At 50.2% G+C, this 26124-nt stretch overlaps 1 protein-coding gene across 3 annotated transcripts; it reads right to left on the reverse strand.

The window, feature by feature from the left end:
• Positions 1 to 1774: 1774 nt before the first annotated feature.
• LOC123383816 (ral guanine nucleotide dissociation stimulator-like) lies at positions 1775 to 10643 on the reverse strand. Of its 3 annotated transcripts, XM_045052154.1 has the most exons (7): positions 10154 to 10643; positions 6411 to 6539; positions 5939 to 6053; positions 4291 to 4490; positions 3632 to 3691; positions 2525 to 2691; positions 1775 to 2254 (listed from the first exon to the last, which is right to left on the reverse strand). In XM_045052154.1, exons 3-7 carry the CDS (start codon positions 5960 to 5962, stop codon positions 1812 to 1814), a joined length of 894 nt encoding a protein of 297 aa, XP_044908089.1. In that variant the 5' UTR covers positions 5963 to 6053; positions 6411 to 6539; positions 10154 to 10643; the 3' UTR covers positions 1775 to 1811. The 3 variants fall into 3 exon arrangements, with proteins under 3 accessions (XP_044908089.1, XP_044908087.1, XP_044908086.1); XM_045052152.1 differs by lacking the exon at positions 10154 to 10643 and having other exon boundaries at positions 6411 to 9138; XM_045052151.1 differs by lacking the exons at positions 6411 to 6539; positions 10154 to 10643 and having other exon boundaries at positions 5939 to 6176.
• Positions 10644 to 26124: the final 15481 nt, after the last annotated feature.

The following is a 26124-nucleotide window of genomic DNA, read 5'->3' on the forward strand; positions in this document are numbered from 1 at the left end:
ACTCGCTATCAGAAGCCTGACTGAGTCTCCATCCTGCAGTCTCCTTGAGTTCCTGATGTGCTGTGTAAAGGACTCTCTGGCTTGCCGAGGTCCAGGTGGTTCTTGCTGTTGCCACTCAGTCGTCAGGATGAACACATTCAGGTCATGGTCTTTAACTCATTCACCTGACCTGCACTTAAGGTGCTTTCCTGAGAGTAAGCAACCCAGCCTGGGAGGAGAGCCAGCAAGCAGACAGCAGTGGCCCAGCCTGTATCCTCCACTGGCCTGAAAGCAGGGACTGGCTGCTCTACTGAGAAGCAGAGCTATGGAACAGGAGGTGCGCAGGCAGTTGGGGTTTGTCATGGGATGGGGCCTGGATGGGTGTGTTCCAGGGCATGGGGCAGGGATGCTGTGCAGGAGGTCAGAATGAGGGAGTGTGGTTTCTTTCCTGCCCCATGGGTCACTCCTAGGTACCCTGATGGCCTCAGTGCTGGCTTGTCGTCCTGATTGTTCAGGGATCCACTCAGTCCCAGGGGTCCCTGCTTTCCACATAAGACCCCAACGGAATCAAGAGTCTGTAGATATTGGAACCTGGAGGCTACGCCCGAAAAATGCATATAAAGTATGTCCCCAAAGTTGTGCTAGGTGTACACACCTACAGAAAGGGAGAGTTTCGGTACACATGTACCTTTCTGTACAATGATGAGAGTCAAAATATTGGAATCGGCCCAGTCATTCAGCTTCTGGAGACGCAGAGTAAAGGATGATGTGTGGCCCTTGAGAATGCAGAAGGGGACAGGACTGTGCCTGTCCACTGTGGGGACATCCCATAGTACAAGACCATAGTCCTGGAGGGATGCCCAACCTGTCACACCACTCATGAACACAAACACAGACACCTGCTGCACTCAAAGCCAAAGGACTCTGAAGATGACACCGTATCTTCTGGGCCAATATTTCTTGAAAGAGTATACATTTTTTTCGGCGTATGTACTTGTTGTTTCCTATTTATTTATTTATTTCGAGAGAGCGAGAAGAAGAATCCTGACCAGGGCTTCAAGCTGTCATTGTAGAGCCTGACTTGGGACTTGATCTCAAGTACCGTGCGATCATGACCCGAGCCAAATTGGACTCGGAAACTTGCCCATTGAGCCACCTTGGTGCCTGTCCTCATTATTAAATCTTCATTTTACTGAATACATGTCACCTGTAGGAAACCTTTCAGAACTTTATACTTTATTGCCTAATAGATTAGCATAAATGGAATATTGACGGTTTCATTTGGGTGTTTTTATAATATGCACGTTAGACCAATATCACCATGGCCAGTCGAGGAAAATGAAAGATTTTCAAGGTATTCGCTCTGGTCCAGACATTTCTCTTCTGGCTTCTGCTCTTGTGTCAAACCTCAGAGGGTCCCCATGCCAGATAATGAAGATATTTCAAGTGGGGGCTTCACCTAATCTTTGTTCTTTGAGGACTATTCCTCTGTCATAAAAAATATTAGTGCCATTGAATATTTAAGCAATTATTAATCAGTCTCCTGTCATGTAGCCAGACACAACAGGCCATGTTGTGTGTTTGCACACACATGGAAATCCCAGAGGACCTGAAGCAGCAGAAACCGAGATCGCTGGTTGCAGAGACTGGGGTGAGGGAATGAGCCGTGGGTGACTAGTAGTCCACGTGTCTCTGTGATGGAAATGTTCTAGGAGTACAAAGTGGTCACGGGTGTAAAATCCTGCGAATGTACGTACTGACACTTGAAGTTGTAATTTCAAAGGATTAGAGTAAATTGTTTGGAACTTAGTTTATCTTTTATTTATAGAACACTAATATATAAGGACAGTAAATACCTCTATAAGAACTACAGAAATGACAAAGAACGCAATGACAGGGTCAGGGAATTCATCCTTTGGGGCTGCAGCGGACATGAGCCGCCGTTGGGGAGCAGAGGCTGGTTGCTCACCGGCAGGAGGTAGTTGTTTCAGCCCTTCCGTGACCCCGCCGGCTGGGGCTGAGGGCTGCTCATGCTCTGGGCCAACCAAAGGGGCAGGTGGCTCTTCCAGCTCCTGACTGTCAGCCAGAGCTGGGAGTACCTCCTGCCCTGTTGGGGACGCTGCAGTGAGGGTCTCCGATTCTCGTACGCGCTGAGCTCCAAGAGAACTAGTGGCTTCAGGCAGCCTGGGCTGCGTGGCTGCAGTGGGCACCACAGAGATAGCGGGGGCTCGCTCCTGAGGGACGTCTGAACGTGGCTCTGGAGCTGGTGCCATGGCTTCAAAAATAGAAAGTGTCATCACCGTGATTGCCATTCCATGGCAGGAAACCTCTCCCGCAGACATTGTCATCTGAGTCAAAGAACCCACCAGGAGGAAATCTCCCAGACGGCAGGCTAATGGAACAGTGATCTGAGACTAGTCCCTATGCCTGGCCCACCTGCAGTCTCAGGAAACATGTTCTCTGTGGCATACCACGTCCCTTCCACATGCCCACATCTCCCACCCAGAGTCCTCCTCGCCCAGAGACTCTGGCTCATTGGGCTCACGGTGTTTCCGCCATGAGTAGAGAAGGCGGGCGCGGCGCTGCAGCTCGGAGCCCGGCATGTGGACCCCTACAAACGCCCGCAGCAGCTTCAAGCTGGTGAAATCTGGAGGCCGGAAAAAGTCCTCGGGGTAGTGATCCAGCCAGGTGCCCAGGATGGAGGAGATGGCCCTGGGGATACAAAAGTAGCCAGAACAATCACCATGGGGTGTTCCTCCCACTGATGTCTCAGGACAGGCCTGTGGGACCTGGCCTCTATGCCTCCTGCTCCTGGACGTCCAGAGGGTGGTTCTGTACGTTGTCCACCTGTGATTTGGCAGTCCCGCCTACGAGTGACCTGGTCACTGAAGAGGGACCGTCAAGATTCTGTTTGACAGGAACCCCTTAACCAATGATGTGGTCGTCTCTGTCCTTCTTGGGGAAGCCAGCCAGACTCCTCGGTGTCTCCCCCGCCTACCTCCCACCGTTATTCAAGTCCGTGCGTGAGTGGAGGGGTGGTGTCGGGGTGAGTCAGTGCCTTCACTGCATACCCTAGCGCTCCATGAAAATCTGCACAAATACGGGACAAGAGGACTCTGTCTCTTACCTGGGCTTGCTGGGACCCTCCTGATGCCCTCACGTGACGACCTGTGCCTCTGTGCTGCCTCATGCACTCAGTGCACATGTGGGTGTCCTCCCGCTGACACCGTTCTCCCATCGAGAGGGTGATATGTGCTCCTTGAGCCCTTAATGTGTCTCCTGTACCCTGGCTAAGCACGCACCGTGGATGTTCCCCAAGGTGGTGAGCGTGATGCTCCCCAAAACCGTTATTCTGGGTCCCCTGATGGGGGTCTAGGCAAGGCTGTGAGTGTGAAGGGATGGGGCTGGACTTTCTAAGGGGCTGACGCGGTCCTCTGGCGCCCTCTGCTGCCTCCCTGTGCCCACAGCCCATTCTCGACCAGACAGGACAGAACCCCTTTCCTTGCTTCCAAGAGAAAGCCCTCAGAACTTTGCCCTCTCACAGGACTCTCAGACGTGTGGGATGCTGGGTCCTGCAGCCCCTCCCACGCACAGTCTCAGCACTGCCCTCTTGGAGAAGGAAGGCCCTCCAGCCTGAGCTCAGCCTACTCACAGTTTCTCCTGCTCCCGGGGTCCGCCATCCTCCTCAGCCTCCGAATGGAAGCATCCGTATCTGGAGGAGGCCAGAAGGACATCATATGAGCTGTCCTGTGGATGCTACGTCTTGTCCTATCCAGAGTCCCTGACTGCTGACTAGAATGGAGCTCTGGAGGGGAAGGTACTGTCCGCTCTGCGCATTGGATCCCAGTCAGCTCCTACAGAAGTGCCTGCACCTAGTGGGGCTTCGTGCGTGTTTGAAGAATGATAGGGCCCCAGTCAGCTCCATCACACATATTGGTGTGGGTCTGGGCGTCCTGCTCATCCTGGGCATCATTGACTGGTTTGAGCCAGGACTCAGACACACAGATAGAGCCTGCTATTCCTTTTCCAATGGGAAAACAGCCCAAGTCAACACCTGGCGACAGTGAGGGATGAGGCAGAAAGTTGATCATGGGCAAGAGGACAAAGATGACCCAGCAGAGACACAGCCCTGCCAGCAGAGCTTTCCGCAGGCCAGGGTGACTTTCCCTGCAGTGCCCCCACTGAGGACCTGGAGTGTTTCCACCCGGATCGGAGGAACAAAGTGAGAAGCCAGGACGTTTGGTGACTTTCCTGAGACTCAGAGCTTTCAGGGGCTGAATCACACTGGGCTGTGAAGGGCAGGGTGCTCACCTCATAAACAGTATGTCTAGGACCTGCTCGGTGGTAGCAAAAGCTCTGTACGTGCTCAAGAATGTGAAGAGGTAGGAGGGGTCTCTACCCAGGAAAGCAGGTACCAGGTGCTCCACTCGCTGTTCCAGTAGCATCCAGCCTCCTTCGATGGTCCCTTCCTCACGGTTCTCATTGTCAGGCATGGGTGAGATGTTCATACCCTGAGGTAGAACACAGGAGGGACACAGAGTCAGACACAGCACCATGGACATCAGGAGGCTTGGGGTCCAGAATGCAGACCAAACCCCCAAGCCGTCCGTGACTTGTGGCAAGAGTGAGACCTGGGTGCCCAGAGTCCGAAGAAGGATGTTGGCATTCACACGAGAATTTGAGGTGGGAAATGGCTGAACACGTTAGGATCTCCGATCAGACATCCCCACAGGCGAGGGAATGAAAAGCAAGAATGAACTACTGGGACCTCATGAAGATAAAAAGCTTCTGCACAGCAAAGGAAACAACCAACAAAACCCAAAGACAATCAATGGATTGGGAAAAGATATTTGCAAATGACATATCGGACAAAGGGCTAGTATCCAAAATGTATAAAGAGCTCACCAAACTCCACACCTGAAAAACAAACAATCCATTGAAGAAGCGGGCAGAAAACATGAATAGACACTTCTCTAAAGGAGACATCCGGATGGCCAACAGGCACATGAAAAGATGCTCAACGTCGCTCTCCATCAGGGAAATACAAATCAAAACCACACTCAGCTATCACGTCACGCCAGTCAGAGTGGCCAAAATGAGCAAATCAGGAGACTATAGATGCTGGAGAGGATGTGGAGAAACGGGAACCCTCTTGCACTGTTGGTGGGAATGCAAACTGCTGCAGCCGCTCTGGAAAACAGTGTGGAGGTTCCAAACAATCAAAAATAGACCTACCCTATGACCCAGCAGTAGCACTGCTAGGAATTTATCTAAGGGATACAGGAGTGCTGATGCAGAGGGACACTTGTGCCCCAATGTTTATAGCAGCACTCTCAACAATAGCCAAATTATGGAAAGAGCCTAAATGTCCATCAACTGATAAGTGGATAAAGAAATTGTGGCTTATATACACAATGGAGTCCTACGTGGCAATGAGAAAGAATGAAATATGGCCCTTTGTAGCAACGTGGATGGAACTGGAGAGTGTTATGCTAAGTGAAATAAGCCATACAAGGAAAGACAGATACCATATGTGTCCACTCTTTTGTGGATCCTGAGAAACTTAGGTAGGCAGGCAGGCAGGAGTCCTCAAAGCCGTGTCTGCTTGCTTTCGCTTGTCCTCAGACCCATATGAATTCATTCCAGATATGACACCACAGTGTGCACTCACCTCGCCCACGGAGGAGAAGCAAGGTGGCTTGAGGGCCTTGGATTCAACCTGTTACAGGTTAGAGGCACCTCAGAGATCCCTTTTCCCTCCTTCCCAGCATGACATGTGCATGGCCATGATGGGTCCACCAGGTGGTCCACTGCCATCGAACCTGCTCCGGTCCCGGGGAGGACCGGCCCCCATGTCCCCCTTTCCCCGAAACTGAACATGAGGGGATGGGGGTGCCCAGGGAAGGCTCCGAGCTGTGACCTGACCTGACCTGGCCTGCTCTAGGCTGCTCTGTGTTACCTTATGTGACCTCCTGGAAAACATCCTGAGGCATCGCCAGCGTGGGTTAAGGAAACCTCTCCAACATCTGAGTAATCCTGCGCACTGGGGTTTCTGGCATCCAGAGCCCCGGTACCTGGGAAAACAACAAGAGAACATCCTAAAGTCTCTGTGTCTGGAGGCAAGTGAGCCTGGTATGGGACCTTCCTAGAACATGGGTGCCAGGTTACAGGAGTTCCAAGCTTTCCTGGGGCCTATTGTGAGCAAAGTGATGTCACTGCCTAGGATCCACCTCCTGAGTCCCCCTCTGGGATAACACCTTTGCCAATAGTCCTCTCTTTGCTGACTGCTCACCCCCATTCTCCATGAAATGTCACATCGGTACACAGTTCCACCAATGCACCCCTCTCCACAGTCCCCTGGGAAGGTCTGGGGCAGGCAGGGTCCCAGCTGTGAGACCTATCTGGGTTGAGACAGAACTCTTCTTTCTTACCTCTTTCTGGTCCCAGATTCGCGACTGTGCTTCTCAGGGATGGTCTGTGTATTTTCCGCCCAATGGAGATCATTCTAGCATGTCCTCAGGATGTCCTCAGGATGTCCTCAGGCATATGTGGGATGATACCTGTGAAATTGGAGCAGCGGTGTCACCTGTTGGAAGTTTATCCAACCACATTGACTTCAACTTCTCACCTCCTCTGATTCTGCTGCTCCTCTGATCCCAGCCCACAGTCCTTCCAGGTGTGCGTACGTGCGTGAGTGTGTGTGTGTGTGTGTGTGTGTTTAACAGTTCTTGTTTTCTGGGGTCCCAGAAGGTCACATCCCACCTAGGGAAGGATGGCCAAACATTTCCTAGGAGCTTAGGTTCTCTACTTTCGAAAGCAATGCCTACAGAAGGGATTGGAGTTGGGGCCTAGGAGGACAGAACTCTCTTTTACGTAGACTTTGTCAGTAGTGTGCCACGAGCCATTCCCTGCCTTTCCACTGGGTACATACAATGGGGACAGGGTGGCACTCAGTGGGTTGCCCTGGCCTGGGGGTCCTCCTCAGGGAAGAACGTGCTGGGATGTCTTCTGTGACGCTCCTCTTCAGCCTCACCCCCACGCCACCTCCATGTCTGCACCCAGTGACAGTAACACACCCTTTTCCAGACCCCCTCCGAAATCCTGGGTCAAATCCAGGACCCCATTTTGAGGACATGAAGTTGGGGTCATGCCTGGTTCTGACTTTCTACCTGTCTGTGATTCTGGGCAAAGCACTGACCCTGACAGGGTCTTCACTTTCTCCTCCCCTCAGTGGCTCCCTGGGATGCCCTCATCCTGTCAACACATCCTTGTGGGATTTCCTTCCTGGAGTGTGGTATGGACGTAGTGTTTGATTTCTGTTGCAAAGAAGATGGCACTGTGAACCCAGACCAAACAAGTTTAGGTGATAAAATGTGCATGTCACAGCCACGTGCTCACTGTCACTCTCTGTGTTGTCTCTCAGCTCCTCACAGTAGGGACCAACCCTCATGTCGAGTCGTGACATGGACAGGTACACACAGCCTAGCCCTGAGAGACAACAACAGACTGGGAAGAACTATGGCACTCGATGTTGACTGAATCCTGCCACCACCCTGAAGTGGGCTCAGGGGTTAGTGAAGCAGGTTCTGTCTGAGTGATGGCAGCATCCCCAACCTCCTGAGAGGCTCTGGCAGGAGCGCTCAGCTGAGCCCTGCTGAATTCCTGGTCCCCTGGGCCTGTGAGGGGGGAAGTTTATGGGGAAGCCACTAAGGGTGGGGGAATATTGTCCCACGGCACTAGAGCAGAGTAGTGACAACGTCCTCCTGCCCCAGGCCCTGGCCCTCCTCACCCTCCCTCTCTGCTGTCCTCCGTAGCTCTTTCCGGTCTCCCTGGTGTCCTTTCACACGTCCCCTGTGAAACAACGACCCCTGCCTCCGAGTGTCCGCCGCACTGTGCCTTCTGTCAGGCTACATACCCTCGGACTAGTGCAGGGCTGACTCGTTCTTGCACTGCGGCAGGAAATAGTAACGTTTCCTCAGCACAGCCTTGTCAGACCCTTCCCTGGTGGAGCTCAGGACCCAGTTGTCGCACCTTGAATTTTTCTATGGAGTCCTTGCTCATGTCATTCCCATTTTTGTTTCCTGTTCTTTCCATCTTCCTGGCTAGTCCTTGAACTCCTAGAGGGAAGATGTGGCTGCCTTACCAGCACTGGCACTATGTGAATGCTCAGATGCTCATTCCCGGGGGCTGACTGAGGAGGTAAAGGGATCCCACCCACCAATTAGCAGCTCAGTCATTGTAGCCTAATTTACCTGGGTCATTTTCCAATACTTATTTTCTCGTATATCTGTTGAGTCTACTCTAGTCGTAATTTGGGGTGTGAAATCACACTCCAAGATCAAGAGTCTCATGCCCTACTGACTGAAACAGCCAATTTTCATGGAACTAGACTGATCTCTAAGTGATCTTGCGGGTTAACATTTCGTACGTGTATTAGGTTATGCTGAATTACCAGAGAACGCGCCACATTTCAAAAAGCATGTCCCCATAGATTTCCTCACATGACAGAGCTGGGTGTGTGTTTAGATTGGAGACTAAAGTCCTTCATGTGGTCATTGAGGACCCCAGAGTTCCTCCATTTTGTCCCTTCTCCCTCCCGAGGATATCAGGTACTTGCACAACCAGCAGCACAAGGGGCGATAAAGGGGAAAGAGAACAAGGAAATGCACCTGGGAGCATGTTATCAGCCTGGTCTAGAGTGCCTAAAATATCCACCTTTTCACTCATTCCTTGCTTTAAAGGCAAGGATTTTTAAGTAGTGGTCTGTGAGAACCTATGTCCCACAAACCATAGAAAATGCATCCCTAGATATGCACCAGAAAACATACGAAGGTAATTCCTGAGCTGAAGGAAAATATTCTTCCTCCGGGACACATTGTATGAAGGAAATAAGAAGAGTAAACATCTATGTGTGTGTGTGTGTGCGATCTCTACGTATTAATGAATATGACGTTGTATCGCTATCCCTGAATATCTTTAAGAAGTGAAGGATCATTGACTTTTAAATAGAAGAATTAGGAAAACAACAAGTAAAAAATTGCAATTAGTGAGCTTACAGACATATACTATTAAGATGTATGAGAGTATCGGGGCGCCAGGGTGGCTCCGTGGGTTGAGCGTCCGCCTTCGTCTCAGAACATGATCTCACGGTTCGTGGGTTCGAGCCCCGCATCAGGCTCTGTGCTGACAGGCTGTTTCCGATACTGTGTGTCCCTCACTCTCTGCCCCTCCCCCACTCACGCTTTGTCTCCCTCTGTCTCAAAAATAAATAACCATTCAAAAACATTTAAACAAATTCCATTAAGATCTAGGCCAATAGGAAGTAAACGACTGGTGGTTGAGAAGTCAATGAAGTGCCTCCTACGATGGATTGTTTTCAAGTACGAAAATGCTCATAATATGACCACATGACTGCAAGTATAATGTGAATATTGAAACTGCAGCCCAGTTAGCCAGTTAAATGGAAAGAATTCCAAATATCTGTGTTCACTTACACTTCTCCGTTTAGAGCAGGGTCTGGTACACCTTGCACGTTCAGTCGATGCTTGTTGCACAATCGCATGGGTGATGGCCTCTCTCTCTCTCTCTCTCTCTCTCTCTCTCTCACTCACTCACCAAAAGAAAGAAATTTTGAAAAGCAATTGAAACCCAAGAAAAGAAAAATGGCACAGAGTAGTTGTGATCTGAGGCACACTGTGAAGAAAACATGGGGGTTGGGAGGTAGTGGAGGTGGACAGGCGGTTCCACAGAGTTGAAGGACGTGCCACAGTCAGCGGTGGCAGGGTGGACTTGAGGGTGGGCCGCTGGTGGTGCAGTCCAGGTAGGGCCATGGGAAGGGCATGCAGAGCTGAAAAGCACCGGCCTTTCAAGGAGAAGGGAGGTGGAAGGAGTCTCGAGTTCCCAGTGTGTCTCCCTGTCCCTTAGGGCTGCCCTTGCGGTCACGGGTTACGAGCGAGGAGGGTGCACAGCTGCAGATAGATGTCCACGGTTGGCGGCAACGTGAGGCAGAGTGAAGAACAAACACAGAGGCCTAGGATGAAAGAGGGAGCACTGGGTTCACGTTGAGCCACCTCCCTGGGAAACCAGCTTTGCAGAAGCCTCCTGGGTCTCTTGAGGGGAGAAAGGGAGTAGTCCACCTTTGGAGGAGACTCCTGCCAGTCCCTGTCCCACTGACCTGGTCTCTGGAGCCCTCTGCCTGGCTCCTGGGTGTCAGGCTGGCGGGTAGGCGGTCAGAGCATCTGGTGGGCGCAGCGAGGTGCAGTGGTGCAGACCCTTTCACCCAGGAGCTGTGCCCCCTGAGGGGGGCGGGGGTGGGGGGATGGGGGGATGGGGCGGCCTGGTTGCGGGACCAAGCAGGTGTGCGGGAGGGCGCGCACAAGTGTACACATGCGCTTGGGCCAGGGGCGGAGCCCGTTGAGGGGCACAGGTGAGGCTGTAGTGGTGTTCTGTGTCCTGGCTCCCAGCCTGTCTGCCGCCCCGGGCCCCCAAGTGTCTGGGCCAGTCAGGGCCTGACGCCCCGCACCCCCCCTCCCCCGACCGGGGACATGCTGCTGCCTGTCGCCTGTGACCCGGTAACCTTGGCGGTTGCCCTAGGGGAGCCCTAGCGCTAACGGTAGTGCTCGCGCCCCCCACGCGATTAAGACTGGGAGCCATGAGCCTCCAGCCTAGGAGGGTGGTGGCCCTGCTGCTCCTGCTGCTCCTGGACCAGAGGCCAGGGCACGTGACACGCTCCCGGGTCGCCTTGGTTTTGGTTGCTCTGCTGGAGTGCCAGCCCTTGCAGGGACAGAGCGCGATGCGATGCCCCCCGGCGCCCCCGAAAGACCATCTGGGAGAAGCCTAAAGGTGGAGCAGCTGAGACCCACAGCCTCCCTCCAGGACCTGCCTCAGTCGCGGTGCTGCCAAGGTAGGGATCCTAGTGACAAGGTCCCATGTGGCCTTCCACCCTGCCCCTCTCTGTCTTCCCCTTCCATGACCACTCCCCCTCACTCGTGCTCCGGGTTCTTCTTGGGCTCCTTTGCGGCTGCGGTCTGGAGGACTCAGGAGTGAGCTTTCTGGGTTGGACCCGGGTTCCCTGGAGGAGGAGGGCCCAGATCCATTAGGGGGTTAGGCTCCGGCGGTGGGTCGTGGCTCAGGTCGGGTGGGGGGCACCCTGAGTGCCCATGGAGGTCTGACTGGCTTGGTGGTTGGAGGGTGGAGGTGGGAAGGAACGAACGAAAGAACGAACAAACGATGGAAGGAAAGCGTGGACCTGCGGTTGTGGGAAAATATCAAGGCAGGGCCAGGGAAGTCGCATCCATGAGCAGGAGGAAACATTCCTGCCTGTGAAAATGAAGCACAAGGGACCTGAGATTCCAGAGAAACATTCCACGGAGAGTCAGGGTGGTGGGCCTGAGTTGCTGGAGGCCAGCAGGGGACGGTGTTGAAGGGATTGAGAGTGGAAGGAGCAGGTGAACACAGGCCTCCTGCCTCCCACCTCCACACCTGCTGCCCTGCCCCGCCCAGCCCCGCCACCCCCCTGGTGGCAGAGTTGCACCCTCTGATGGGGAGGGGGAGATCTCTCCCCACTTGTGGCTAAAGGGGATCCTCTATCATGGGAATCAATGGGACTACAGGATAGGGGTCTGGATTAGGGCAAGTGCAACTCCCTGTTGAGCTCTTCATTTCTGAAGGCAATTTGCATTCAATCAATGAACTCACAGCCAGTGAGCCAGGAATAAGTGGCGCTTCTGTGTTTAGAGGGTGGTGCAGACTCTTTCCTACATAGACGTGTGTGCTGAAGAGACTGGGTGTTGTGGATGGAGTCCAAAGTCATCTTTTTGGGACATGTTGGGTGGGAACGTCTTCTTCGCACTCTGGCGTGGAAGGTGGATGGAAAAGCTCCTTGTCCAAGGCAGACTGGTGGGTTTTGTTGTTCCTATCCGTGGGGCGTGGTGCTTCCCGTTTTCCATGGAGCGCCTCCTGTGTTGCATTCGTTCTGTGTTTCAAGAGTTTCAGACCTTAGGAATCACATCTCCTCCAGGATTCACCAGGCAGCATGAGGGAGAAGTGACTCAGAGTCCACCGGGTCCCTAGAAGCCAGTGCATGTGTACCTGAGCAGACGGTGCTGGTCTCTCAGCCTCCTTTGGAAATGAGGTCTTGAGCAAACGCTCTTTCATTGCATGGGTTCCACCTCTGTCAGGTTGTTGGCGTTTGTGGTTGTGCATCTGTGTAAGTGTCTGCGATGCCGTGTCCTGTATTTGTCCGGACCGCGACAGTGTCCCAGTCCTTTCCAGAGACACAGTTTTGTTGCATAGGAAATTCTCATTTCAACAGTGTGTCCCAATGCTGTTACAACAGATGAAAACTTCCTGCAGGCAGCACCATGACCTCACCGAAAGCAAAAGTCTAAGAACTGAGGCTTTCGCAAATTTACATATCAAGCTGACTGGTGCTTCATGTTTTCAGTAAGATGGTGTGGTGTAGGCCACTTTGAGCAGCTGAGGCTCCTAGGCATCGGTTTTGTCCTCGGGAGGTGAGTTGTCTCTGTCAGCATTTCAGGAGATTATGATTCTCTTGAATATCATTATTTTCTTGATGACCATGATTACTATATTGTGCATAACCCATCGCATGGAATTTGATAAGGAACTCGATACCTGAAACCTTTTGGTCACCAAACGCTCCCTACAACAAGGAGAAAAACAATCACTTTTGTGCGATGGACAATGCACCTTACCTTTATTGTACTGTTTTAGTGCTATGTACATATGTTTAGAGTAATGAAAGTGTCCACTTAGATCTAAGGAGTCTTTTGTGACAGCATAAACCATAAAAATAATGGAAAATCTAAGTTACCTAGTAATGTAAGCACTCTGTCCTTTTGGATACGAAATCTTAAGTACTCATGTTGCAAAAATTGCCAAGTCCTGATAATTCGTTACTATTCACGTAGGTCTCGTGAATGGAATGGACTGAACTAAGGTCTCTGAAATACAGGAAGCTAGAATTTGAGATATTGAGTCACCTTTACTCTGTCTTTCCCTGTTGGCAACGTCTTTTTTTATTCAGTGATGTCTCTTGACCGTTAACCTATTTCCCTCCTTCATGCTCCCCCCCCCACCTTTGCAATCATCATTATGTATTTATTGATGGGCTTGTTTCATTCTGTTTTGAGGATTTTTGTTTTTTGTTTTCTTAGTTTTTGTTTCAGATTCCCCATATACGTGCGAGCATTCTGTATGTGTTTTTCTCTGTGTGAGTTCTTTCACTTGGCATAATGCCCTCCAGACTATTATAAAACACTGTGGCATAATAACAGGTGTGAAGGTATTTTTAGGAGTTAGTGATTTCATGTGTTCCGAGTAGTACCTAGGGGGGTAATTGAGGGACGTTGCTGGATGATATGGATGTTCTCTTCTGAATTGTGTGAGGAAACTTTATATTGTTTGCAACTGCCTCTGCACCAAGTTCCAATGCCACCAACAGGGCACAATGATTCGCTTTCTTCCATATTGTACCCGACGCTTGTGTTTTCTTGTCTTTTTGATAAGACCGTTCAGACAGGTTTCAGGTGATATCTCTTTGGCTTTGGACTTTCATTTCCCTAGTGTGGAGTGACATGGAACTTCTCTTCATGTATGTGGTGGCCATCTGTATGTCTTCATTGGAAGAATGCCTCTTCAGGACTCTGCCAGTTCCATCATTGCTCTTTGCTTTTGCATTGTTGCGCTGTAGTAGATCTTGATATCTTTTGTGTTTTACCCCTTGACCATATATGTAGTTTGCAAGTATTTTCTCCCATTCACTATGTTGCCTTCCCATTCTGTGAAAGATATTGTTGCTGTGCAGAACTTTTTTTTTAGTTTCACGTAGTCCCACTTGTTTAGTTTTCCTTTGTAGCTTTGGCTTCTGGTGTCAAATCCCAAAACTCAAGTCAAGACTGAGATCCAAACATTCTCGTGGATTTGGCATTTGGCTTTGTCCAGCAAAGCCAAGGACAGCAGAAAGGATTGCTTCAGACTCCACGCAAGTCAAGAGGTGAGGGAGTTTAAGGGACGTCTCCGTGAGCTGCACTCAGGCTCCCGTAGTCATTAAGCCTACAAACGATGTGCAACACGTCAGCGGGCCACATGCTGGAAAGAACGTATTGAAGACATGGTGCGAACCACATCGAGACAGGATAAAATATTCCACGCGACAACACGGTCCATGGACTTGGTGAGACCATGCAGAACCCAACCCCTAGATACACATGGCACTAGATCGGGCAAGTCTCGCCTGCCCCCCAGATACACACCAACTAGGTAAGTGAGCTGCTGCAACTGTTTGCAGGAAGGCCAGAGAGCAGTGATCTGCTCTGCAAAGCTTTCCCTATAATCTCCCAACTCAGGACATCGTTGTGCGATTTCCCACACCTCTTGCCCAAGGTCTTATCCAGGACTTTCTGGTTTCAGATCTCAAGTCTGTAGTACATTTTAACTTCGTTTCTGTGTGTGATGCTAAATAGGTGTCACGTTGTTTTTCTGCGCCTATTGTTTTTCTGTGCCCGGTGTTTCTGGGCACCACCTATTGAGGAGACTGCCTTTGCCTCAGGTTATATTCTTGGTTCTTTTGTTGTGAATTAATTGGTTACATATGTGTGGGTTTCTCCCTGGGCCTTCAGTTCTGGTCCAGTGACCTGTGTGTCTGCTTTTACCCCAATACTGTACTGCTTGGGTTATTGTAGCTTTGATATCTAGTTTCAAATGAGAAAGCATGGTGCTTCCAGCTGTTTTCTTCCTTCTCACAATGACTTTGGTATTCAGAGCCCTTTGTGGTTCTGTCCACCTTGAAGGATTATTCTGTTTTTGGGAACGTGCTTCAAGTTTGAAAGGATTGCACCTAGGGAATGTGTAGATGGCTCTAAGTAGTGTGGACATTTTGAGAATCTTAATTCTTTGGATCCACTAGCATAGAATGTCTTTCTGCTTATTTCTGTCTGTTCAAATTCTTTCTCCACTGATTTCTGGTTTTCAGTAAAGAGGTCTTTCATCTTCTTGGTTAAATTCATTCTTTTCTTTTTTAATATTTTTATGTTTATTTATTCTTGACACAGAGAGATACTTGGAAACACACACACATACACACACAGAAAGAGAGAGAGAGAGCACGTGTAGGAGTGAGGAAGAGCTGAGAGAAAGGGAGACACAGAATCTGAAGCAGGCTCCAGACTCTGAGCTGTCAGCACAGACCCCATCAGAAGTCTCAGAACACAAATCATGAGGTCACGACCTGAGCCAAAGTCAGATGCTTCACTGACTGTGACACCCAGGTGCCTGTAGAGTGATTTATTGTCAAGGATTTTCTTCTCTTGGAGTGATTTTAAATTATTTTCTTAATTTCTCGCTCTGATAGTTTGTGATTCATGTACAGAAATGAAGCACATTATGGAAAACGACATACATATCTTAACATGACTGAAATCATTTATTAGGTCTACTGGTAATGTTGTAGAGTCACTGCGGTCTCTCTAGAGCATATCATGCACTCCCAGTAAGTGAAAAAGTATCTGGGAATATACGATGATGTGATCAAAAGTAGATGAGAGTAAGCAGGTATATGGAGTGAGAGTGTGCAAATTTTCTGAAATGTTTTGTGGTTGATATATTCCAACAAGTCCATAAAGAAGGTTTGTTTGGATATATGTTTTCTTTCAACCAGACCCAGGGAGCTGTAACATAAATATATGGTTCCCAACACATTGCCACAACACGCCCTGTGCATCTTGGGAGCTGGCCACCTTGTCTCTCTTTTCTGTCCTGGAACCCAGTGCCTGATTCTACCGCTCAGTGAATTCATCTCAGAATACTGCAGTTGGGAAGAGACCTACATTTTTCATAGACTTCCTGAAAGGCACCTCAAAAGCATTGGATTTTACAGAGTTGTGTCTGATCTGCCTGGAATCCTCTGAGGATGTGTCAGTTGGAATGGCACTTTCTTTGCTGGGAGATCAGGGAGCCCTGCAGTATTCCTGTGTGTCTTGTGGTCACCCGTGGGTGCTGTGTGGCTGCTCATGACAGGGACACTGCTCCCCAAAGATGAGGCTGGCAGGTGGCGGGCGCCAATGCTGGAGGAGCCTGAAGAGTGGAGGGGCTTGACTCGGTATCAAAGCCTGACTGAGCCTCCATCCTACAGTCTCCCTGAGCTCCTGATGTGCTTTGTAAAGGACTCTCTTGCTTGCCGAGGTGCAAGTGGTTCTTGCTTTTGCCACTGAATCCTCAGGATGAACCCATTCAGGTCATGGTCTTTAACTCATTGACCTGAGCTGCACTTAAGGTACTTTCCTGAGTGTAAGCGACCCAGCCTGGGAGGAGGGCCAGGAGGCAGACAGCAGTGGCCCAGCCTGCATCCTCCACTGACCTGAAAGCAGGGACTGGCTGCTCTTCTGAGAAGCAGAGCTATGGACCAGGAGGCACACAGGCCACTGGGGTTTGTCATGGGATGGGGCCTGGATGAGTGTGTTCTAGGGCATGGGGAGGGATGCTGTGCAGGAGGTCAGAATGAGGGAGTGTAGTTTCTTCCCTGCCCCATGGGTCACTCCTAGGTACCCTGATGGCCTCAGTGCTGGCTTGTCCTCCTATTCTTCAGGGATCCACTCAGTCCCGGGGGTCCCTGATTTTCACATAAGACCGCAACGGAGTAAAGAGTCTGTAGATATTGGAAACTGGAGGCAGTGCCCGAAAAATGCCAGAAATTATGTCCCCAAAGTTGTGCTAGGTGTACACGCCTACAGAAAGAGAGAGTTCCGGTACACATGTGCCCTTGTGTACAATGATGAGAATCAAAATATTGGAATTGGCCCAGTCATGCAGCTTCTGGAGACGCAGAGTAAAGGATGATGTGTGGCCCCTGAGAATGCAGAAGGTGACAGGACTGTGTCTGTCCACTGTGGGCACATTCCGTAATACAAGACCATAGTCCTGGATGGATGCCCAACCTGCACACCACTCGTAGACACAAACACAGACACCTGCTGCACTCAAAGCCAAAGGACTGTGAAGATGACACCATGTCTTAGGGGCTATTATTTTCAAAGAATGTATATTTTTTCTCCGTCTGTATTTGTTGTTTCCTCTTTATTTATTTGGAAAGAGGGAGAAGGAGAATCCTGACCAGGGCTTCATGCTTTCATTGCAGAGCCTGACTTGGGACTTGATCTCAAGAACCATGAGATCATGACCTGAGCCGTATTCCACTCAGACACTCGACTGTTTGAGCCACCTTCGTGCCTGTCCTCATTATTTACATCTTCCTTTTACTAAATAAACATCACCTGTAGAAAACCTTTAACAACGTTACACTTTATTGCCTAATAGATTAGCACAAATGGAATATTGACCGTTACATTTGGGTATTTTTATAATATGCACATTAGACCAATATCACCATGGCCTGTCCAGGAAAATGAAAGATTTTCAAGGTATTCGCTCTGGTCCAGACATTTCTGTTCTGGCTTCTGCTCTTGTGTCAAAGCTCAAAGGGTCCCCATGCCAGACAATGAAGATATTTCAAGAAGGGGCCTTCACCTAATCTTTGTTCTTTGATAAAATGTCCATATCATAGAAATTCCAGAAGAGTCAAGAGAAAAAGGGGCTGAGGGTGGACTTGAACAAATAATAGCTGAGAACTTCTCCAATCTGGGGAAAGAAATATACCACTTCTTCTTTATCCATTCACCTGTCTGTGGATACTTGGACTGCTTCCGTATCTTAGCTCTTGTAAATAACGCTGCAATAAACGTAGGGGTGCATGTATCCCTTTGAGTTAGTGCTTTTGTATTTTTCGGGTAAATACCCAGTGGTGTGATTCCTGCATTGTAGGGTAATTCTATTCTAATTTCTTGAAGGACCTCCATACTCTATTCCACAGTGACTCCACCCATTTGCATTCCCATCGACAGTGCACGAGGGTTCCTTTTTCTCTATATCCTCACAGACACTTGTTGTTTCTGGTGTTTTGGTTGAGGTAGGAAGAGTTTTGTTTCTGTGGGTGTGAGTGGTCTTTTCATACTATTTCATGGCCATGAAACGTTCCCAGAGAGGGGATTTATGATAGATTTATTCTCAATCTTCTTCCCATGAGTGGACGCACTCAGAAAATTTATGGCCTTTCCCAGCAGTTGCTGCTTTGAGTCACATCAGAGAAGCTCTGAGAAGATTCTTCCGTTGAATCTCCTATGTCTTTAGATCATAATAATCTCCACACCCACTCTGGGGTTCTGAGTGGTTTTCTGAGTCAGCCCCTCCCCTTTCCTTTCCTCCAACATCCTCACCTCAGTAACAGACTAGCCTCCTTACAAAGTCGACAAGTAAGGACCTTTAGGTGGTCACCCCAGCATAGACCTTAGATTCTCGTCTTGCAGTCTGTTTGCTTAAAAGTGGAAATTAGACAGCTGGAAATAGGGAAGGTGTGGCAAGGCTAAGAGTAATTCCACTCTTATTTCTGTAAGGAATAACTCCTCCAGTCTTCAAGGGAAATCAACAAAGACTAAGCACATGAGAACAGGCAAAAGCTATGGACTCGGTGCCTGGGACAGCAAGGGAGTCTGCCGCGATCTCTCGTATTTGGCAGAGACTCCAAGTCAGGCAGAGGAATAGGAAAGCTTCAAGGCAGAAAACAAGGGAAGGCTTCTAGGATGCCCCGACTTAAGTGGAGGCTGTTGTCATGGAGAAACTGTAGGTGAGGTAACTAGAGGTGGGCCATACTATGGGACGGATTAGGGGACTATAAGTGGCTTTCTCCAGTTGATTCTAAATTGAAAGCGGGGACACAATGTATACAAGCTTCTGCCAGTCTGACTTCGAGATAGTAGCCTGGCCATTGTAGATAACAGGTTGGTTTCCTGAGCAAATAATTGCCACAGATTGCGGGTCCTATTTTGTCTTTGAATTCAAGTTCTACCACAGGTAGAGGGGAGCACAGGGCCTCACTGCACTGATCCTATTTGAAAGTTCCCAGGGCCCTGGCTGCTGGTAACTTAGGGCCTTCACTTAATAGTGCCATTCAGTTGTCCTGCCTCCCTTTAAGTCTCTGCTGCTGACAATTTGCCATAGAGGCCTGGCCTGCCTCTCCTATTCCCAGTGACACCTGCCATACCTCCTAAATGTGTCATGCAATTTAGTTTTCTTCCTGGCCAGTTACAACTTGACATCCGTTTGGTTCTTTATTCTATATCCATTACTCCCCCCTCACTGGATTGAAGTTTATACTTCAATCGAGAGGGTAAGCTACTATGTCTGTTTTGTTCACTGCTATGATCCCCAAGGACACAAGAATACTCAACTGAAAGAAGGTGTAGACACATATTGGTGGAATAAATGAAATGCATGTCCATCATTCAGGCAGACTCCATGCGAGGAGAGATGAGCTTTGCACGGGGGACTCCAGGTCGAGCCCCGTCGCTCGTGTATTTGCTTCCTGTGACAACCCAAAAGCCCAGGTTCTGGGATCTTCCCTCATCAGGGGCAGCTGAGTAGGCCTGGGGCATGTCTAGTCCTGTCCCAAACAACAGATCAGAGAATTTCTTGCAACTGCAAGTCACATCCTCCTTGAGAGTTGTTGTACAAGAGTCGTCTTCACCTTGTTACTTTTTCAGAAATTTGTGCGCTCTCATGGTCTTTCCTTGGGGAAACAGCCTGGCCAGCCAGCCCTTACCCTATTACCAATTCCTGGAAGCAACCAGCCATCATCTAGAACCATGTAGAGGACACACAGGAGAGATACCAGGCTAGGAGGAAAGCATCGCAAAGTTTCACCTTTTTTGTTTTTAATTTTTCTTAATGTTTATTTATTTTTGAGAGAGACAGAGACAGGGCATGAGTGGGGGAGGGGCAGAGAGAGAGAGAGGGAGACACAGAACCCAAAGCAGGCTCCAGGCTTTAGCTGTGTCCCCCGCCTGTGCTTGGATCCCGGTGCCCGCGGGCGCGTGCCAAAGAGGGCGTGCCAGGCACGTGCGCGCTTCCAGGCGGGGGGCGGGGGGGTGGTGGCAGAACGCAGAGAGGGCTGAGGTGTAAGTGCTCTAGGTACTGGCTCTGCGACCTCAAGCCGCCCGGATACCCCAACTCCCACCACCCCGGGCCGGCTGGGAGCTAAGGCCCTCCCTGCGTTCTCGACCGTCTCACGGGGGACATGCTGCTGACTGGCGCCTGCCACCCGGTAGCGGGGCACACCCGCAGAGGACTCGGAGCCATGAATACCCTTCACTTGCTCCTTACGGTAGATGTCTTCTCACAATCCTGCATATTCTGCTTTGTGAATAGTTTGTACATTGTGTGTTGCTATTATTTATGATATCTTGGAGAAATCTAGATGGCTATGCTTATTACTTTCATTATACACATGGGAGGAGTATTTATGAGTGCATGGAGGGCCTACCGTTTGCCCAGAATCTGGTAGAGAATGAATGTGCACAAGCAAGGGAGGGCAGAAAGAGAGAGAGAGAGAATCCCAAGCAGGCCCCACACTGTCAGCACGGAGCCCAACACGGGACTCAATTTCAGGAACTATGAGATGATGACGTGTGCTGAGATCAAGAGTCGGTTGCTTAACCGACTGAGCCACCCAGGTGCCCCCACAATAACATTTTCTGAAGAGAATCTTTTCTAAAGGAACAAATGGAGGTTGATACTTTTCAAACTAGGTTTTGTTTGACTAGCTTAATGAAAAATGGTAAAAAGGTGATTAGCAAATAACTGTGAACAAAAGTAATGACCAAGGAGGCTCCAGTGAGGTTATTGAAGATCTCAGCAAAAACACCAGAAATAACATTTTGAGATCAGAGGGAGAATGGGATGGAAATAGTATCCTAACATCTGAGGGCATTGGGAGGGTGTGAAGAGGAGTGTGTTCTCCTCACAAGTTTCTTGTGAAGCTCTTCTAACTTCCCAGCTGTTTGCTGTGTCTGCTTCCTTCCGGCAAAAAAGTGATGTGTGCGTGCAGTGCCCTGATAGTCCTTAGTCGATTTTTGTGGTCTGAGAAGAGTAGATTTTTTTACAAATTCTTTTTAACTTAACCTTATTTTTCTCAACGTGAAAGAATTTTACATGATTCCAAAGTCAAACTGTGAATAAAAAAGTATACACAGAGAAATGTGCCATCACTCTCTCTCCCATCTTCTAACGCAGCCCCCATGGGGTAAGCGTTCTCATTAGTTTTTACTATACCTTTCCTGTAATTCGTTTAGTAAGAAATTAACCAAATGTAGAATTTTCCTTTTCCGTAACAAGGAGCATAGTGGATGCACACTTTTGCCTATTGTCTTTTGAGTAACACTGCATCTTAGAAATCATTTCATACTGTTTCCGAGAGACCTCGGGACAAGAGACGTCTTGTTGGCCACGTCGTGTACATTTCTCGTCGTGTATTTTACCAGCCTGCTGTATGTGTGTCATTGCCGAGATTTTGCTATTAGAAATAATGCCATGATCAATAAGCCTTTGCATATTATGTTTCATATTTGGAGAGAGATAGTCAGTGGTTAAAGAGAAATACATTCATTGTTTTCCAGGCACTGCTAGATTTCCTTCCCAGTCGTCATGTCTGATAGTGCCTGGGAGCTGTTCTGTACGTTAACAGTTTGGTGCTTTTCGATACCCTGTCGTAGTTCTGAAGTTTCACACGTACCGCCATAGGTCCCATACACACATCGGTGCATGTCACATGCCCCACCACACGGGCAGCTGAGTGTCGAGAGCAGAGAGAGCCTCCTTTCACAGAGTCTGTCAGGCTTAGAGAGAGAGCTGGGAGCAGGATCCTGATGTCTTGGTCTGGATCTCTCTCTGCCACCCTGTAGTCATGGGGCAGGATGGGGAGAGCTGAGTGTCAAGTACTAAGAAAGTGTGCCTGTCTCCAATAGTGATGGAGAATAAAGAAGGAACATTGAACATGCCACCTGGAAGAATGCCCTGGTTGCTCAGCTTATAATGGAGGACTCTAGTGAAATAAATTGTAATTTAGGGCAGACACTTGAAATTTCTCTTTCTTGCCAAAATAAATTAATTTCTTCAGCTGTCTGAATTTCCTTTCTTAAACTGGACAGGAACTAACAGAGTCTAAATTAAACTCATTTTCCATTCATACAGCTGGGTCATTTTGGGCTGCCCGAGTGTGCTTCTGGGTGTCCTAAAGCACATTTAAACCACCACCCCCCCCGACCCCGGTGTTTCACGCTGTTTTCATAACCCATCTGATTTAGCCAGTGTAACACATAATATTTGCTTTCGCCTCTCCACTCTAGAGTCAGGGTCTATTTCTGAAACGTCTTGAGAGCTATTCGGGAAGCCTGTTGTGGGAAGGCATCGCCATACACCTGCTAGCACTGGGCAAGGCAGAGGGCAGATGGCGGGGGGTCAGGCTGGGGAGTTGGGTGAGACAGACCCTGCCTTGCCCAAAGAAAGCTTTGTTTTCGTGACGCCTTTCCCTGTGTTCCCACTGGTAGCTTTGCACTACTATTTGGGAGGTATTGTTTATACATAGGGTCCAATGAACTGGATCATGAATGTAGGGAGTTGTGAATTAAAAAAAAAATGGTAGAACAAGCCGAAGAATTTTAGAAATACCTTGTTTAGGTCCAGGACAGTGTTTCTGCTTGGAGCTCTCACTGAGCACTTGGTGCCGTCGGCTTGCTCTCACTTGTTGGAGGCGTGTGAGGCAGTCTGTCCACCAGGGCAGCATTTGCACCTGCTGTGCCCCCCATAAGGTCAAGTGTGACACTTCCTTGGAAAGCACTCGGGAAGCTCTTAGTGTCTTTCCTCATCACCCTCCCTGTTTCTCATCCCTGGGAATGAGGGCAGGGGGCAGTACTGATGCTGGCAAGTGAATCCTGCTTTACACAGTCTGCCAGATGTGGATCCTCATGGGAGGAGCCATGATTTGAATATGCCTTTTGGAATATTCTGAAATAGAAAGATCTGGAAAGGTCAAAACTGTGGGAAATACCTTTCAAACACGAAAGTTGGGGAGAAATTGAAATAATTATAATATCTTAGTTCTAGCATATTTTAGATTTTGGAGTATCGTAATATGTGAATTTTAAATTTTGTTAAGTTTAATTATTTATTTTGAGAGAGACAGTGAAAGGGGGGGGCAGAGAGAGAGAGAGGGAGAGACAGACTCTCAAGTAGGCTCTGTGCTGATGTGGGGCTTGAAACCACAAAACCGTGAGATCATAACCTGAGCCAAACTCAGAAGTTGGGCACTTAACCAACTGAGCCACCCAGGTGTCCCCATACTGTGTGAATTTTTAAAAACAGATTGTCTTTAGTTTACTTCTGAATGAAATGGTCATGCCTGTGTATGTAGGGAAATAGAAAGCTAGAAAAATTACAGGCAAAGATTTGTTTTCCTATGTTTTCTTCTTCCCTTTTAAGAAATATAAAGAAATAAAAAGTCATCGTAGAGGGTGAATCTCCCTCTGATTCATGGTCTCCACCAACCCTCTTTTCCCTGCTTTCCTCTGCTTTCCCTTGGATCCTGGGCCCAAGCAGGTGTGCCCAGGGTAGGTTCTGATACGCGCATGCGCATGGCCAGGGGCGGAGCCCGGTGGGGGACACAGCTGAGGCTGCAGCGGTGCTGTGAGTCCTAGTTCCCAGCCCGCCTGCCGCCCCAAGCCCCCAAGTGTCTGGGCCAGCCAGGGGCTGACGCCCACCCCATCCCCCGACCTGGCACATGCTGCTGCCTGGCGCCTGCGACCCGGTAGCCATGGCATTGGCGGTAGGGGTAGCGGTAGTGCTCGCGGGGAGCGACGCGGGAGCGCGGGCGGGGCCCGCGTGGAGAAGACAGGGACCCAAGAGCCTCCAGCCTCAGAGGGTGGGGGCCCTACTGCTCCTGCTGCTCCTGGAGCCAGAGGCCAGGGCGCCGGACGCGCTTCCCGGGCGCCTCGGGCTTTGGCCGCGCTGGTGGAGTGCCAGCACAGGAAGGGGCAGAACTCGATGTGATGCGCACCCCGTCCCTGGGCCCCCGAAAGAGCATCTGGGAGAAGCCTAAAGGTGGAGCAGCTGAGACCCACAGCCTCCCTCCAGGACCTGCCTCAGTCGCGGTGCTGCCAAGGTAGGGATCCTAGTGACAAGGTCCCACGTGGCCTTCCCCCCTGCCCCTCTCTGTCTTCCCCTTCCATGACCACCCCTGCCTCCCTCCTGCTCCGGGCTACTTCTTGGGCTCCTTTGCGGCTGCGGTCTGGAGGACTCAGAAGTGAGATTTCTGGGTTGGACCCGGGTCCCCTGGAGGAGGAGCGCCCCAGATGGACTAGGGGGTTAGGCTCCGGCGGAGGGGAGTGGCTCAGGTCAAGAGGGAGGGCGCCCTGAGGGCCCATGGAAGTCTGACTGTGTTGGTGGTTGGAGGGTGAGGTGGGAATGAACGAACGAAGGAAGGAAAGCGTGGACATGTGGTTGTGGGAAAATGTCAAGGCAGGGCCAGGGAAGTCACAGCCATGAGCAGGAGGAATCATTCCTGCCTGTGAAAATGACGCACAGGGACCTGAGATTCCAGAGAAACATTCTAGGGAGAGTCAGGGTGGTGGGCCTGAGTTGCTGGAGGCCAGCCAGGGAACTTGTTGAAGTAATTGAGAGTGGAAGCAGCAGGTGAGCACAGGCCTCCTGCCTCCCGCCCTCCACACCCCCTGCCCTGCCCCGACCCACCCCGCCCCGCCTCTGCTGGCAAAGTTGCACCCTCTTAAGGGGGGGGGATCTCACCACGCTTTTGGCTAAAGAGGGTCCTCTATCATGGGAGTCAATGGGACTGTGGGGTGTGCAGTGTGAAGTAGGGGTAGTGCAACTCCCTGTTGAGCTCTTCATTTCTGAAGTCAATTTGCATTCAATCAATGAACTCTGAGCAAATGGGCCAGGAATAAGTGGCGCTTCTTTCTTTGAGAGGGTGGTCCAGACTATTTCCTACTTGGACGTGTGTGCTGAAGAGAACTGGGTGTTGTGGACGGAGTCCAAAGTCATCTCTTTGGGACATGTTGGGTGGGAACGTCTTCTTTGCACTCTTGCGAGAAAGGTGGATGGAAAAGCTCCTTGTCAAAGGCAGACTGGTGTGTTTTGTTGTTCCTATCCGTGGGGCGTGGTGCTTCCCGTTTCCGTGGAGCGCCTCCTGTCTTGCATTCCTTCCGTGTTTCAAGAGTTTCAGTCCTTGGCAATCACATCTCTTCCGGGACTCCCCAGGCAGCACGAGGGAGCAGTGACTCGGAGCCCACCGGGTCCTTAGAAATCAGGGCGTGTGTACTGGAGCAGGCAGTGCTCCTCTCTCAGCCTCCTTTGGAAATGAGGTCTTGAGCACACGATCTTTCATTGCATGGGTTGTACCTCTCCCTGGTTGTTGGGGAGATGTGTGTGCGTGAGTGTGGTGCTGTGGCCCTTGTGGAGTCCGGACCGCGTCAGGGACCCAGTTCTTTGCAAGGAATGCGTTTTGTTGCATGGGAATATCTCAGTTCACTAGAGAGTTCCAATCCTGTCTCAAAGGCTGAAACCATCCTGAAGGCAGCACCTTGACCTCACTGAAAGCAAAGGCCTAAGAGCAGAGGTTTCCCACACTTCCATGTCGAGCTGACTGGTGCTTTATGTTTTCAGGAAGATGGTGTGGTGTAGGCCACGTGGAGCAGCTCTAGCTCTTAAGCGTCTGTTTGGTCCCCGAGGGGTGAGTTGTGTCTCTCCGGAATGAAGGAGATTATGGTGACCTTGAGTATCATTACCTTCATGATTACCGTGATTATTCTGCCTGAGTCATCGCATGAATATTGATCCGTGAGCTCGCCATGTGAGAGGTTTCCTTGGTAAAGTAGTCGCCGTGCGTGTCCTCGAAACTTGGTTGTGGTCCCAACACCTTTGATGCTTTGCAAGTCCTGAAGCGGCTCCCCGGGTGTGCAGTCCCTGTTGCCATATAGGTGAGGAGGCAGAGTCTGTTGACCTGAAGCCCGTCCAAGTATCCGGGGAGATGTGCCAGGGCCTCTCCCTGAGGCACTGGGTTCCTAGCCGGCACCACCCAGAATCAGGCAGGGAGGTTTTCTTGATGCCAGCGGGAAGTCCTAAGGAGGGAGGGGGAGCCGGACACCGTCGGGGGAAGGAAGGGATCCCTCCCCTGCCTCACCAGCCCCAGCAGTTGCCTAGGTGCTGGCCACGAGGGAGGGGACTGCC

This window comes from Felis catus, chromosome A2, assembly GCF_018350175.1.
Source record: "Felis catus isolate Fca126 chromosome A2, F.catus_Fca126_mat1.0, whole genome shotgun sequence".
NCBI classification, from domain to species: domain Eukaryota; kingdom Metazoa; phylum Chordata; class Mammalia; order Carnivora; family Felidae; genus Felis; species Felis catus.

Coding starts and splice junctions, on each gene's coding strand:
- LOC123383816 (XM_045052151.1), bottom strand. CDS start 6,076: ATGTTCTCTTGTTGTTTTCCCAGGTACCGGGGCTCTGGATGCCAGAAA. Junction 4,491..5,938: donor TTTCCAGGAGGTCACATAAG/GTAACACAGAGC, acceptor GTTCTACCTCAG/GGTATGAACATCTCACCCAT. Junction 3,692..4,290: donor CTAGACATACTGTTTATGAG/GTGAGCACCCTG, acceptor GGCCTCCTCCAG/ATACGGATGCTTCCATTCGG.